The 15351-nt window shown below is 42.1% G+C and overlaps 1 protein-coding gene across 1 annotated transcript in view; it reads right to left on the bottom strand.

Annotated features, from left to right (window-relative positions):
* Nucleotides 1–15351, bottom strand: part of diaph3 (diaphanous-related formin 3) — a 414251-nt gene that overhangs the window by 83471 nt on the left and 315429 nt on the right. The window contains exons 26-27 of the mRNA XM_073811820.1: nucleotides 7165–7260; nucleotides 3514–3576 (exon numbers count right to left, since the gene is read on the bottom strand). Coding sequence (XP_073667921.1) covers nucleotides 3514–3576; nucleotides 7165–7260 — 159 coding nt within the window. The remainder of the gene's footprint in view (nucleotides 1–3513; nucleotides 3577–7164; nucleotides 7261–15351) is intronic.

The raw sequence follows: 15351 nt of genomic DNA, 5'->3' as shown, positions 1-15351 counted from the left end.
AAGTAATATAACGCCACCTCCGGACTGCTAGCATCTTTAATTCGGACATTGAAACGCACGCCATCAGCAACAGCCAGGCAGAGTTTATATTTGGCATATTTTATTGTTCGTCAGTTGCAAAAATCATTTTGAAAGTAATTCCAACAATATTGTTCCTATTATCTTTATTATAATAGTTGTGGGGTGATCTCAGCTATTCTTTACAATTTAGAAGATTCACCTTTTCATTAAAAAATGTCACACAGGCCATAAAAACAGAGGAAGTACTAACCAATGTAGATATTGTTTTAAGCTACTTCTGTAGGTAATGTGGCCATTCAAAAGTTTTACCAATAGTTATTACTACCATTTTAAGGTAGGGTAGGTGATTTTTGTACATAAACATCGTATAATATTTTGATTTAAAGAAGTGATCTAAATATATAATCATTGCATTTAGTCCGAAACTGCACATGCTCCCTTTAATTAGCTTAACATAAAAAGCGTATGTCAATAGCAAATACTAAAGATTTTAAATAGCATCACCATCAAGATGATCTTAAAGGTAAACTTGACATTCAGCCTCCGCGTCCTGGTAAAAAGCCTTCTTATACATGGAGTTACAAGAGGAAAGTATTTCTCTTCACTCAAGTGCGGACCTGCATTCAGATCTGGCTCCATTATATGGAAACGTTTTTACAACGCAATCAATTTCCAAGGGCTGCTTCCTACTCCACTTCGTTGAAACTCAAAAATATGCCACATTAAGAAAGTAAAATGCGCCGCAAATATATTTCATGTTGACTATAAGGTTTATAGTCTATACAGAGAAAGACAAACTCCTCAACCTCTTCTTTGCAAATAACAAGCCGTTAAGTTTGGAAAGCACAGAAGGGACGAAACTCTTTCCATGCGCTCTGTGTGTGTATAACACAAAACACTGATCAGTTTTATTTAAAAAGCAGATGGTGCAACTAAACCGAAGACAAATGGGACTGAAGCCTGGCGTGAGATGAGTACTAATTAGCCCGGTCAACAGTGGGGTTCACCCAACTGCAAAGGCCTGCGTGTACATACGCAAGCCCGGGGCTCTATTAGTCAGCCTAGACTGGGATGAAAGCATGGGGACAAGGGCGTGCAGCGGCCTGCCTCATGGCTAGACTCCCACTTCTCTTGCACTGCCTCAGAGGAGCGTGGGAGGGAGGGCGCCACACTTGATATCCCAGAATGCCCTGTGTCCTTCATTACTTTTTGCTGAGAGCCATATGAGGGGAGTTAAATATTAGCTGCGGCAGTCTCACTTATGATGGATCGCATTAGGATGAGATCACGCATATACACACGGCTCTCTGTTCAACAAATCTCTCTCTCTCGCTCTTTGTTCTCGCTCTGACTAGCTCACTCCATCTCTCTTTTCTGTCTATTCACTCTCTCTTTTCTCCACACTCCAATCTAATTTGAGATAAGTCGTAAGAGAACACCAGTGGGAGCTGAGAGCAGACTTTATCAGTGCTCTGGGTGGGCGTGGGAGGAGATCTTGAAGTAATTGTATTCCTGTATGCTTGCAGGGATTCCTATTAAAACCAATAACCAGTAATGGGGTTACAGCTTAATTTTTTAAGTGTTGTGATAACGATTATGAAGCAACCTTTGACAAGACACCCGTGTCTGTTTATCTTATGTCGCTGATACATATTAGTGCGTTCACTAATGTACACAACAGCAGGAAACTCAACTCAGATTTATTGGATCTGAGAGGTAAAGTGGAGACATCTCGCAGCAAACATGACACAAGGATGTTGTGTGAAAGCTTATACAATAAAAATCTGACATGGAGCTATATAAATCACAGCGAGACTCATGTGATGCTATTCCTACGACAACGCATTAGCCCCCAAATGCTGAATGCATTCATTATGGGAAAACGAGGAACGGCTACATTAATTCTTGTCATGTTTTAGGAGTAGATGGAGAATGAAAGGCTCAATAGTGCACAACATGTTGCAATTTTCTGACTGGGCCTTTTCCAGAGAATAAGACAAAAACAAAAGAGCCACATCAACAGACAATATTAAGTGGAACAGCTTCTTCAGCAAAAAATGCACCCACTGATTCTGGGCATTCATGCGGTTTGGCTGGAAATGTGGCATTCACAGCACATGGCGAGTTCCTGGGTGACACATTAACACCTGGCGTAACGGTGGCGACGGTGAGCGCATGACATTGATTATAACCCTGTTGACTCTGACACTTGCATAAACCATCCAATCAAAACCAAAGATGATTCAAGAGCTGAAGCAGCATGGCTGGAACATCACAAGACACAACTTAAACAAAATCCAAATAATTTACTCACCACCATGTCACCCAAAATGTTGATGTCTTTCTTTGTTCAGTTGAAAAGAAATTATGTTTTTTGAGGAAAACATTCCAGGATTTTTCTCATTTTAATGGACTTTAATGGACCCCAACACTTAACAGTTTTAACGCTGTTTAAAATTCCAGTTTCAAAGGGCTTAAATGATCCCAAACGAGGCATAAGGGTCTTATCTAGCGAAACGATTGCCATTTTTGGCAATAAAAATAAAAATATGAACTTATAAACCACTACTTTTCGTCTTTCTATGGTCATGTGACAAGCCAGCGCGACCTCACGTAATACGTCATCACGTCAAGAGGTTATGGATGACGTAAGCGAAACTGCGCTCCAGTGTTTACAAGTGTGGAGAAAGAGGAGCGTTCAGACGTTGTTGTATGTGGAATGATACTAATTAATGTATTTGTGTCAGTTTATTGTTTAAAATGGTCCGCAAATGTGCATTGCATATATGTAACACGTGACCTTTCGACGAAATTATGTAAGGTCACGCTGGCGCGTCACACGACCGGAGGAAGATTAGAAGTTGTGGTTTAAAAGTGCATATTTTTATTTTTCTTGTCAAAAAAGATAATCGTTTCGGTAGATAAGACTCTTATGCCTGGTTTGAAATCGTTTAGAGTCATTTGAAACTGCAATTTTAAACTGCGTTAAAACTGTTAAGTGTTGGGGTCCATTAAAGTCCATTAAAATGAGAAAAATCCTGGAATGTTTTCCTCAAAAAACATAATTTCTCCTCGACTGAACAAAAAAAGACATCAACATTTTGGATGATATGGTGGCGAGTAAATTATCTGCATTTTTTTTAAGTAAATGGACAAATCCTTTAAAGCAAAAAGAAAAGAAAGAGTCATGCACTATAGAAATATAGGTCTTTTTGTCAAAGAATAGGGACAGTTATGATTCATAAGCAATTGGCTGGATCTGTAATGTACCACTGAACATTACTGTGAATTAGAATTAAATTAAAAATCAATATAAAGATAAATGCATGACTAAGACGGGGCAACACAGCATTAACCCAAAGCAGAAAGGAAGGCTGCTACATAAAGGTTAGTGAATGATAATAATGCAGTTAATTGAAAAGCGAGACGAGGCAAGCGAGAAGTGGAAAGAAATGCTTTCATTCCTCCACTCTTTGTAAATTCAGATTTTACCGTGGTTGCAGTCTTTCAGTACGGGTCTTTGTGGACTCATGCTGAGCCGTTGAGTTGGTTCATCTGTGAAATTGGGACACGGGACAAGACAGAGTGAGAGCTGGTCTCACAAGCAAAAAATTACAATACACACTCGCGCATAACAATGCACACACAAACACTCACATTATCTGTCTCTATACTGTACATTGAATTTCTACTCCCTTGCGTACAGAGAGACATGCTACACTTTAAAGGCTCAGATTTCTGCAGTGTTTAACAGGCCGTTTTGATTGGTCTGCTCAGTTTGTTGGATTCTCCGGACAGCATACTGATTTCTATTGAAGGTGGTCAGGTGCATTACACTCCATCAGTCGCTGTAATGTGAGAGGAAGTGTGCTGGTAGTGGGGGGTTGATTCTGTACAGATTTTCCAGGTTTTTTAGATTGATTTATGATCAGATGACTTTAACCATGTATTTCTGTATCAGAAGTTTTGAATTATGAAGACTGCACTAAGGAAAAATCCATAGTATATATAAAAAGAAAAACTATTCAAATGAGCAATTTACTATTTGTCATTAAAGCAAAGTTCTTGTCATTTGCACTATTTGTCACTGTAGCATGTACTACTCATACATACTTTGTTATAGGATGAAACTGAAGTAATAAAAAACAAATGCGACTCTGAATGTGAAAACCCAACTGAAATTATATTTTGTGATTTACCTGTTTTTTTACATAAAAGCATCCTAATTTATGTAAAAAACAATCTTTTATAAATATAACTTTGATATCATTAACTCTTTCCCTGCTAGTGTTTTTAAAAAAATTTGCCGCTGAGCAGCATTTTTTATGATTTTCACAAAAGTTTAATGGTTTCTAGACTTTTCTTTTTTTAATATATAAACATTCAATATATCAAATGAAAGAACAGACCCTCTGCTTTAAAAAAAAAAAAATATTTATTCTCTTTATATCACCTCTCAAATCAGGGTTCCTACACATTTTTAATTTCAGAATTCCATACTTTTCCAGACTTAAACATACAAACTTCCATGAAGATTTTTCAGAGCATATTTAACATCTGAAAAAAGCAGTGGTTTTAAAATTCAAACTGTTCACATAGACTAAAAAACTGCCAAATGATCAGTGGATTGTAATAGCTATACCTCATACAAATTAATTAACACCAAAACCAATGCACATTTTATTGGAATTTAATTGGAATGTGACTCTAATGGAGAATGGCAAAACTAAGAGTAAGAGTTTTAATAGAAGCAGCTAATGGTTCATAATGAACAGAAATGATTAGAATTTTTGTGATGGGTTCTATTGTTATTTCAGCAGGGTACTACAGATGCCTTACAATTGCCACCTCACCCTGTTGGAGATGTCAAAATATTTTAGACAAAATTTGCATTTACTGTAGCTTTTGATTCCATTTTGGGATCCTTAGTCAGCCAGTCTTATTCAAGAGTGTTAAGCCAGCCATTATAAAACGTACATTTACTCGTTGAGGCCGATCATTTATTTCACACTTCAATGCAAAATGTGACAATGTTCAGTGTGTTCAGTTGAACAGTTGGGGGTCCGTGACTGTCATGTTTACTGCTGCCTAACTGCGTAATATCCAATCACAGCAAACAGTCCTGCAGCAGATTTAATCTAACGCTGATCCTAAGGCATTGCTCAATATATGCTTTAAACATCACAAAATAAATGTACAGTATTAGAAATTCTTGATATATCTTTATATTTTAGGAATCTGAATAGTCCAATAGTCTGGAAATTCATATTTTTCTCCATACTCAATTTTCATTTTTTCATACTAACCCAGACTTGGAAAAAATAAAATTCCATACTTTCCCAAAATGCATAGGAACCCATGATCTATATGACTGGATTGCGCGTAGAATGCCTAACGTAACAGCGTGAGGTGAAGCCAGCGCAGAGTTTTAGCGGCCATCTTGGTGTGCCCAACCGGCAGAGAGCGTCATTGACTTACATTCAAAATCATGATCTAAATTCACCCGTTTTACAGCGTATCAGTCACACAAGATTAATTTTTAGGATATGTGTACGTAAATGAATTGTTCCTTCTGGTGTTATTTGCAATGTTTATGTTTTAATCGAGTAGGAAAAGGGATTAATAATAAAACGGGTATAAATAAAGTTTTTTGACATTAAGCTACACGGTCACCGTTAGTTCTCTGAATAAGTTTAGTTAACTTGTAAAGATAACAGAATTACAAAACCAGCAAATTGCATGCACATACAGTACAAAGCATGATTATTTATTTCCATTTCAGAATGAGCACGTTTGTCATTAATACTAAATATGCTGCGGTCTGTCTGCTGATCTGATATTGTAATGAAGATTAATGTACAGTAACTTACTGTTTAAAAAGCAAAATGTACAACTTTCCGTAAATAACTATGTACATGATTAGGACGTTTGCATTGTAATAATGTAAAGAAAGACTTCAGATATAAAAATGGAGGCTGGTAAAATGATGTTATACCATTAAAATCTAACATCGTCCATCATTGATTTAATAAAATGTTTGGGCATACCAATACGGCGACGTGGTGGCTTCACAATTGTGATGTCATGAGCAATCCAGTCATTTTTATAGATCAGTGTTAGGAACCCTGTCAAATATTGGTAGGTTTCTTCAAAAATACAAAATTTTGAGCAAAAAGCTGAGTTTTGCTAGAAATCAAATTCAGAACGATAATCAAAACATCCAGACTTTTTACTGTTTTTGGATCAGTGGATGTTTTAGTGTTTTATAAGTTGGGTAAGAGTGCCACCTAGTGGATAATAGCAGAAATATGGATTGTCGTCATTGACAGGTAAGCATAGCCTCATAGTAAGATTATGAGACTTTAACCTGGATTTCACAGACAGGGTCGCAAATCGCAATAACATAAATTTAAATAAGCGAAGGGAAAGTAAAAGAAAAGCAGCCAACAAAAGTGTCCAGTAGACAGTACAATAGGATACTTTGAAACTGTTGGAAAAAGTTGATGTTTGGGATGATACTGAATATGTTTGTGTATATAACTCTGAGTGCTTGTGGCCAGGCCGTACTGATATTCTCCACCATCAGTCTGGTACAAATCAAGCTGACAGTCAGCAGTCAGCAACTAACAGAACTGCAGTCACTCAGCCAGCACTAGAGACTGGGTGAAACTTAAAACATGAAGACGGTAATAGACTCTATCATTACTCACACTTTACTGTGCTGGAGAGAGAGACACAGAGAGAGAGAGAGAGAAAGAGAGAGAGAGAGAGCAGGGGACAATACAAAAACAATATTGACTGCAAAATTATGTGATTGGCTGTATTATTAATTCCAAATGAGATTTGTAATAAACATAGTTTTTTATGTTTAAGTAATTAAAATATTAGACAATAAAGTCTAGTGTAGGGGTACCCAAACTCGGTCATGTAGTGACGGGGTCCTGCAGAGTTTAGCTCCTTTATGCAAAATAAAATAGATTTTATCCTTTAAATTTTGAAGTGAAGTTTAAATATGCAATTTTCTTTTAGATTGTGAATGAACAGGCAGAAAGCAAAGAGACAGATGCCACGAGAAAGCACAGACACAATAAAAGTAAATGAAGGAATACGTAAAATGATGGAAGGACATGAATGGAGACTCACCTCGGGGTCTGGGTGCTCTTTTCCGCCGGTCCCTGAAAGCGGCTCCGGACTGTAGCGCCTCTAGCAGACAATCCATCACACCGGTCTCATCATTCTCTACAGGAGTAAGACAGAAAAAAAGAGAAAAACATTAGGATGCAGAGGGTTATTTTCTCTACTGCGTCCCTTTAACAGGCCTTAAGGGTCTCTGCAGGAAAGTTGAAAAGATTAGATGGTGGGTTCTGGGGGCATTATATCACGCCGTAGATTCGGACAATCTGAGAGGCAGACAGGTCTTTAACTCCTCTATACATCTCCTGTGCGCCTCTAAACAAATCCACTATCGTTTTGTAGCCTTTGGAGGGCCGATCGTAAAAACAGCTGAATGGTTGAGGCTGTTAACCCCAGGTCACCGGCTTTCACACAGAAGGACTCCAGAGACATGAGGGACACGGAGCGGGCCAACATTGCAGAGAAACACCATCACAAACACATCAAGTGTGCACAAAAAAGTATTTTCACAATCTTAATAAAAACATTTTATAAATGCAATAATAGTTTTACAAATCAATTTTAAGCATCCATTACTACATTAGAAAGAATTTTTGTCTTAAACGTCCCCTCGCATTTAAGTCTGCTTACACACACACAAAAACACAATGACAGAGGATAAATCAGGTTGGTAGGAAAGTGTGGTTTTCAGCAAGTTTGGGGGAAAGGCTTGAATGAGAAAAAGCTTGTATGTTGAAACCCTGGATTGGAGAGCATGGGTAAGCATTACAGGCCCTGACACTGTAACCTCCAAATATTTATCTTTACACTGACACAGCACGCACAACAACAACTGAGCATGCTTACACTGCAAAAGTGCCTATTCCCTTTATAGCAACAAGTTACAACACATATTGTCTTGGATGACTCACAATTAAACCTTAATGTGGATGTGGGTGTCTTAGGGACCGGGTCTTGTATTGTATTCCAGCTTTGGAGAATAGCCATTGAAAACACTGCTGATTTCACAGTTATTAATAGAAGAGGTCTTTTCCCCTCTCTATTCTATCTTCAAATCAGCCTCTTCATATAAGAGCAAACACACGCATTAAATTTATAAAGGGGGCTGTCTAATGCTTCTTCAAATTTGTACCATTGTCACTAATGTGTTGCCCTCTATAAAAAGCCAGGCAGACTAGTCATATACTCTGATAATATAGTAAGAGCATTTTCAATCAGCAGCTATTGTCTGACTAAAGGAGAGATGAAGAGAGAGCGAGTGAATTGTGAGGATAGGTATTGTTATTTTGTACAGAGCGCTGTCAGTATTTCATATGGGCTCCAGCGGGCCAACAAGGAAAACTATCAGCCGAGAGAAAGTGCAGAACTGTTGACCTTTACAAGCCAACCTTCAATTAGATACAAAGAGTGTGCGAGTTTGCGATAACGTGTGTGTGTGTGTGTGTGTGTGTGTGTGTGTGTGTGTGTGTATACGGTATACATACTGTATAGAAAGTATGATAAATAAAGTGCATTGAAAAATGATATTTGAAATGAATTCTAAATAATTCTTCAATATAATATTATACTTAAGTAAAATTAACGAATGAAAAACAGCTGCTTTTTGCACAAGTGTTCCCACAACTCATTGTAGTGTTGTAGCACTTGAGACACCATTTTTTATAGTCTTGGTCTTAGACTAAGAGGCTGTTTACACTTTGCATTAACATGCGTTTTCGTCGCTCGGATCACAAGTGGACGACGTTAATGCCAGGTGTAAACGGTGTTCAAAACGTTTTGAGCTCGTCCACTTTTAACCACATTCAGAGGTAGTCGAAACCCCTTTCAATCAGATTGCTTGGTTGAATGTGTTCGAACAGCCACACGCGGCCGCCTTCCCTCCGCCCATTTATCTAATCTGAGGTACTAAACACAAGTTTTACGTCTTTTCTGACTTCTTTTCTGAAGCACACACGATGAACAGCGCTATTTTTAGCCTTTCATTGATAAAACTAAAGCGGCTGATCTCAGTTTTGAAAGCGTGTGAAAGTTGCGCGATCTTCTTTCATCAATTGCGCTGAAAATTCAGAGAAAGCTCTAACATATACATATACAAAACACTGTGCAGCATGTTTAGTTGCTAAACAAGCAGCGGACTCCGACATAATATTAGTTTGCGTCCATATAGACGGTTTCAGCAGTAACAACATAAACAAGCGGCTGTCGCGGTCCGCACATAACTTCCGGTAAACTCCGCTAATAATAAATAACAACAAAGTACTTTAAACGTAGTTTATTTATATAACAAGCAAAAAAAAACAACACAGATTACCTAGGAAACCAAAACATTTGTTATTTTTGATGAGGCATTTGTTCAAGAGATCAGTTTAGCAACTAGTCAGACCATTAAAAAAAACGAAAATGGAAGTAAAGTTCAGATCCAGACGTGTATCACGTGCGTCCGTTGAAACCGTCTATAGACTCATAATTACTCCCGCTCACATTTGAATGACAGCAGAAAGACTCGCCCACCGTCTCACAGACCACCCCCTCACAGTATTCAGGACAAAAGCGGTTGAATGTGGACAAAAGAGACGGATTTAAATACCAGGTGTAAAAGTGATGTGTCTCTCTCGTCCACTTGTGATCTGATCGATGAAAACACATTTTAATACCAAGTGTAAACAGTGATCCCAGGATTATATTTCAAGACCGGTTAAAACCTCAAGCAGGGGAATTACACTAAATAGCTGGTTCCCTTTCAATACGGTTCACTTCGCATTGCGTCAGTTAGTTACAAAGTACAGACCAATGACGTTTGAACCCGCGCGCGGGAGGAACGCGTCCCTATATAAGCGCGGTTCAATCGTCAGGAGCTCATATTATTTCTCCTTCAGCGCGAACCTCTCGCTGCTCCGAAGAAAAAGAAGAAGCCTTACCTCGCCGTTGACAAAAGCCCTGCAGCGGAGTCCAGGCCTAGCGTCTTCCCCTGCCGTTTTCCGGCTGAGAACCGAAGATAGCAGAGTCCAGGTCTAGCGTCTTCCCCTGCCGCTTTCCGGCCGAGAATCGAAGATAGCCTTCGCTTGCCGTGGTACGAGCCCTGTGCAGCGGACACACGCCTGACGAGGTCTCCCCTGCGGCCGCCCGGTAAGATCAATACTTTTAATATAAAGCTATAAGCTAAAAGAGCAGGCGCTGTTGTAATAGCGTCCAGCACAGCGGCTCGGTGAGCCTCTCTGCTATGAATTTCCTCCGAGCGCGTTACTGGTCTGGCACCTCCCACGCCGGGACCGCGCTTATGCTTTGGTTGTCTTATCCATGTTTCGTGCTCCCCCTGCTGTTCCTCTCTCGCCGGGATGAACACACGGCGAGCCATGAGACTAGATGGATGCATAGACAAGCACACACGGACTAACCCCCCCTGTGTTCTGTCACACCGCAACCGTTCATGCTTACAGAGTCCCTTCGCTCCTTTCACATTCAGTGGCGAGATCTCTGGCACATATATTAATCCCCCGAGTGCATCGGGTGATACCGTCACGACGCATGGCTGTTCTGTCTGTGTTGCTGCTCCCCTCTGCCGTTCCTCTCTTGTTGAGATGAACAAGCGGGGAACCGTAGACCTGGATAGATGCATACGACAAGCAAACACGGGCGGTCTGCCCCTGTCTCTGTCATAGCACAGCCACTCGTGCTCCACGCTCGCGGAGTCCCTCGCTCCTTTCCCCACAGTGGTGAGGTCTCTTAACGGCTTAGCTAGCACGCGGTATTACGGCTCGCTGCCTCTAAATGCAGCTGTCCAGTGTTCAACGATTACAGAGCTTCATGCCCCTCCCCTCCTGGAGCGGCGCGATCTCATTCGTCTGCTCGATAGGGCCGATTCGCCGCTATTGGAGCACCAAGAACACTCATTATAAGAGAGCTTCATGCCCCTCCCCTCCTGGAGCGGCACGATCTCATTCGTCTGCTCGATAAGGCGGACACGCCTCTATTGGAGCGCTAAAACACTTATTATAGAGCTTTACTGGCCTGAGCCGATCTCACTTCAGATAGCTCATTTTTCGTCTGCCTGGTCATTTCTCTCTGGTTTAGACGGAATCAGAGGCAGAACGAATTTGTTTATAATATACTGAGGCCCGAATACCTCCCTTTATTCAGTCCCGTCCTATATCAGTGCGCTGAATATTGGTACATTCTTATATATATATACCCGGTTTTTCTGCCCTTTTAATAAACGGCAAAACCGCGGGCCTCGCGGCAGACTTCCTCTCTGCGATGGGTTCAGTCTGACATTAAACTACCTAGACATACTACCCTGCTCCGTGAGCCGTTCGGTCACCGTCACTACTGAGGCTTGTGCACCTGAACGGCTGAGCTCTGGTCTCCGCAGCATAGCTGCATCAACAGAGAACGCAACTGTCTGGGAAAAAGGGGTTATGTCGCGCCTCGGCTGGACTGCCCTGAAATGTTTTCTGTGTGCTGTTTATCCAAACATACTGTGTAATACTGTCGGCTATGCGACCTCACTATAGTGGCGAACGGTATTTAATTCCTCTAAAAAGAGTAATTTCCGTGCTTACTATACTGTATATTGACACCCACGGTTGTACAGTGTCTCTAAACACTTTATCGCCTTACTGACAAGCAATCAGTAATACGCACACACGGCCCGCTGTCCATAATTCTATCGACGCTAGCCGAAAAAACCCCGGTTTGGCCATATACTGTGTATTGACACCCCACGACTGTACGGTGTCTCTAACACCTTTCTGCCAAATTCGCTCGCAGCCCACCTCAGTTTCTCCGCTACGATGCTGATGGCGCAAACGAGCACGGTCTTACGGCTGTTATTCTCTCTTCCTAGAGGAAGGACAGCCTCAGACTTTTGCATGGCTCCAAGCGTTTGAATCGCGCCCTCTCCGGACGGCCACTCAAAGGCTTACAGCCAAGCGGTTTATGACGTTTTTCGGCCATATAGCTGATTTATATTAGCGGATCCGAAGACGCTCACACCTCCGCTCCAATACTCGGAGATATTAAGGGTAATATCAACCTCAAGTGAGCTTGCTACCCGCCACAATAAGTTTCAAAGCTTAAAGCGCGCGCACAGTCAGACGCGCGCGGCATCTCGTTTAAGACGGGCGCACGTACCCCTCTAACGAGCCTCAGAAAGCTGAATATCGTGGCATTCTGTTCATAAGTCCACTTCAGTTTGACTAAGCAAAGGTCCCGCCCCGAGCTGACGGCCGGGAAGCTTGCTTAAGTTACACACTGCTGCATGAAGTGCTGTCATTACGAGCTAGCCCAGCATTTGCTGTGGGTTGAACACGCTTTACGACGGCAATCAGCCTTCGGCGCGTGGAACGCCGTTTGTCTCATATAAATCACCTTGTACTGTGAATACGGTACATTAAGAGGATGATTTAGCACTGCAGCACTCTCGACCGTGTTATTGTGATAATGCGGTCGGGCAATCTACGGTGGTTTCATTATTTACCGAACCAGACTGAGATCTCGCCCCCTGAACAAGCTGACGAGTCATCTCCTTTATAAACTCATTGCATCGCTTTATAAGCTATGTTCAATCAGAGTGATACGCATCTCATGCTTAAACTACCAATATTAACCCATTACGATGGGCGTGCGGAGATGGCATCCGTGGGACACGACCTACATTACGTGCCTTATGACACATTGACACAAGCTGCTAGGACCCCTTTCACGAGGCCTCCTTATGCACAGTCTGGTCCATTCTGTCTAGTGACATTTGAAAGTCAATACCCCCCGCGAATCGTGGGTGGAACACTTTTCTCCTCACTACAGAGGCACGGCGGCTCTCTCCCCTACCTATATCTATGTGGCCGTGATAACAGCGAACCACGCTTTTACGACCGGCCATTCATTTAATTCACAAGCCTGTCATCTCTCAGATGCGGACGGCGGCGGTAACAGCGAACCATGCTTTTACGGCTGGCCATTCACTTTATTCATAAGCCTGTCATTTCTCAGATGCGGACGGTGCCCGAGGCACAGCGCTCTGGAACTGTCCAAGGTCCTGGATGACAGATACGTCTGACGTACATCAGACGATCAGCTGTTCATCTGCGTCACAGATCACTCACTAGAGCACCTGTCAATACAGGCTATTTATGGATCGTTGACGTTATCACCTCCCGTGACAATTATGCTCACTTGTCTTAGAGCATGGGCATGGTCTTAGAGGTTTCTCATTTGACAATTGTGACACGGCCGGCTGGTCCCCGCCGTCCACGTTGTCAGTTTACAGCTTCGACATCCCTGCTTCGCGCACTACTGAGGTTTGTTGCATTAAAGGTGCGCCCATTAGCTCACCTGTATGCACGATATGGTTTTTAATTATATGCGTCCACCGTGCGCTTAGAGAAGCTCACATGTACACGCTATAACATTTTGGTATACAATAAGATGCGCTTGGGAAAGCTCACCTGTATACACAGCTGTGTTATGCTTTGTGACACATACATTGTTGTTCATCTGTGTACGTTCACGGTGCGTTGGGTGCCCACCGTTACGTTCATCAATCATATCTGTACACATTCACGGCGCGTTCTGTGCACTGATTTATCTATACGCATTCACGGTGCACTGAAGAGTTCACCCGTGTGCGCACAATTTATTATCAGAACACATGACGGCGCGCTCGAGAATCTTGCCGGCCTGTGCATTATAACACTCTGATATGCATTTACGATGTATTCAAGTGTTCACCTGTGCCCGTGCAATTTATAGTCAATACACATTTATGGCGCGCTTGGAAAGCTCACCGATCTGTGCACTATAATACTACCTACATGCATCCCGATGCGCTCGAGGGTGCACCTAGGTTCACACTATTGTGGTATCTGTATAATCCCACGCTACGAACCGTTCTGCCGCATATTATAGTCAGATCGGCCGTTCGTGAGCTTCGCAGATCACTCACTACGTATGTCTGTTGCTAACAGTGGTTATTTAGATGGATCGTTGAAACCATCGCACTGGCTCACGCCCCTCTATGAGCTATGTCCTATATAGAGCCCACTCTGTGCGAGTTTGGCTTCTTCATGAACTTGGTCTACAGGGGTATCTATATCTATATTTGATATCTGCTACGCGGCCGGCTGGTCTTCGCCGTCTACGTTGTCAGATTGTACAGCTTAGACGTCCCTGCCCTACGAGCGCAGGTTCTCTCGGCTCAATCATGCACGCTCATGCGTTTTATGTGTACACCACGGTGCGCTCAGCGAGCTCACCAACGTGACTCTGAATTTACTTATCTCGCACAGCCGCGGCGCGCTCGGTACCTCGCCGTCTTGTGCTATGTTATGTGCCCCCGGTGCGTTTAAAACCCCACCGTGTGCGCGTCAACAATTTATATGGTGCTTACACATTTGCTTTTAAAGCTGTGAATATGCCGGGTATAGGGCCACACGCAGTGTCTCTCCGGTAAGGCACTTCAGTACGTTGTGTATGCACGGCGTGATGGGATTACGTTCCCCCATAGCGTCAGCTAACTGACGCAATGCGAAGTGAACCGTATTGAAAGGGAACGCTTAGGTTACTCACGTAACCCCGGTTCCCTGAAATAACGGGAACGAAGCATTGCGTCTCTTGCCGTGCTACAAACGTCTACGCAGCGAGTGTTATTCGGCTGCGCGCTTCAGTCGAATAATATGAGCTCCTGACGATTGAACCGCGCTTATATAGGGACGCGTTCCTCCCGCGCGCGGGTTCAAACGTCATTGGTCTGTACTTTGTACAGACGTTAACCAATAGGCTTCAGTCACGGAGTAAACAGGAGTTTCCCCCATAGCGTCAGCTAACTGACGCAATGCTTCGTTCCCGTTATTTCAGGGAACCGGGGTTACGTGAGTAACCTAAGCGTTTACTAATTTACAGTACTGTACGTGGAAACGTCATTAATGTGAATAAAAGTAAAACTTCTGGCATTTCAGTCCTTTCAGAAAAACACAGAGTTTTTGTGATTGTTGTGGGCAAAAATCCTTGATCTTGTGTCATGTTTTCTTAAAATATTTGATGGAATATGCAAGATATTTATGAAATTTTATGCAATGAAATTGCGGGAACTTGCAAAAATTGCGTGAACTTGCAAACACTGTTTGTAGCTTTTCATTGATGTTCACATCGTGTAATTACGTCACTTCCTAACATCCCCATGACAACAGGAGACATGGCTGC

This window comes from Paramisgurnus dabryanus, chromosome 14, assembly GCF_030506205.2.
Source record: "Paramisgurnus dabryanus chromosome 14, PD_genome_1.1, whole genome shotgun sequence".
Lineage (NCBI taxonomy): Eukaryota > Metazoa > Chordata > Actinopteri > Cypriniformes > Cobitidae > Paramisgurnus > Paramisgurnus dabryanus.
Note: the sequence above shows the minus strand (reverse complement) of the source record. Positions and strands in the feature narration are given on the sequence as shown.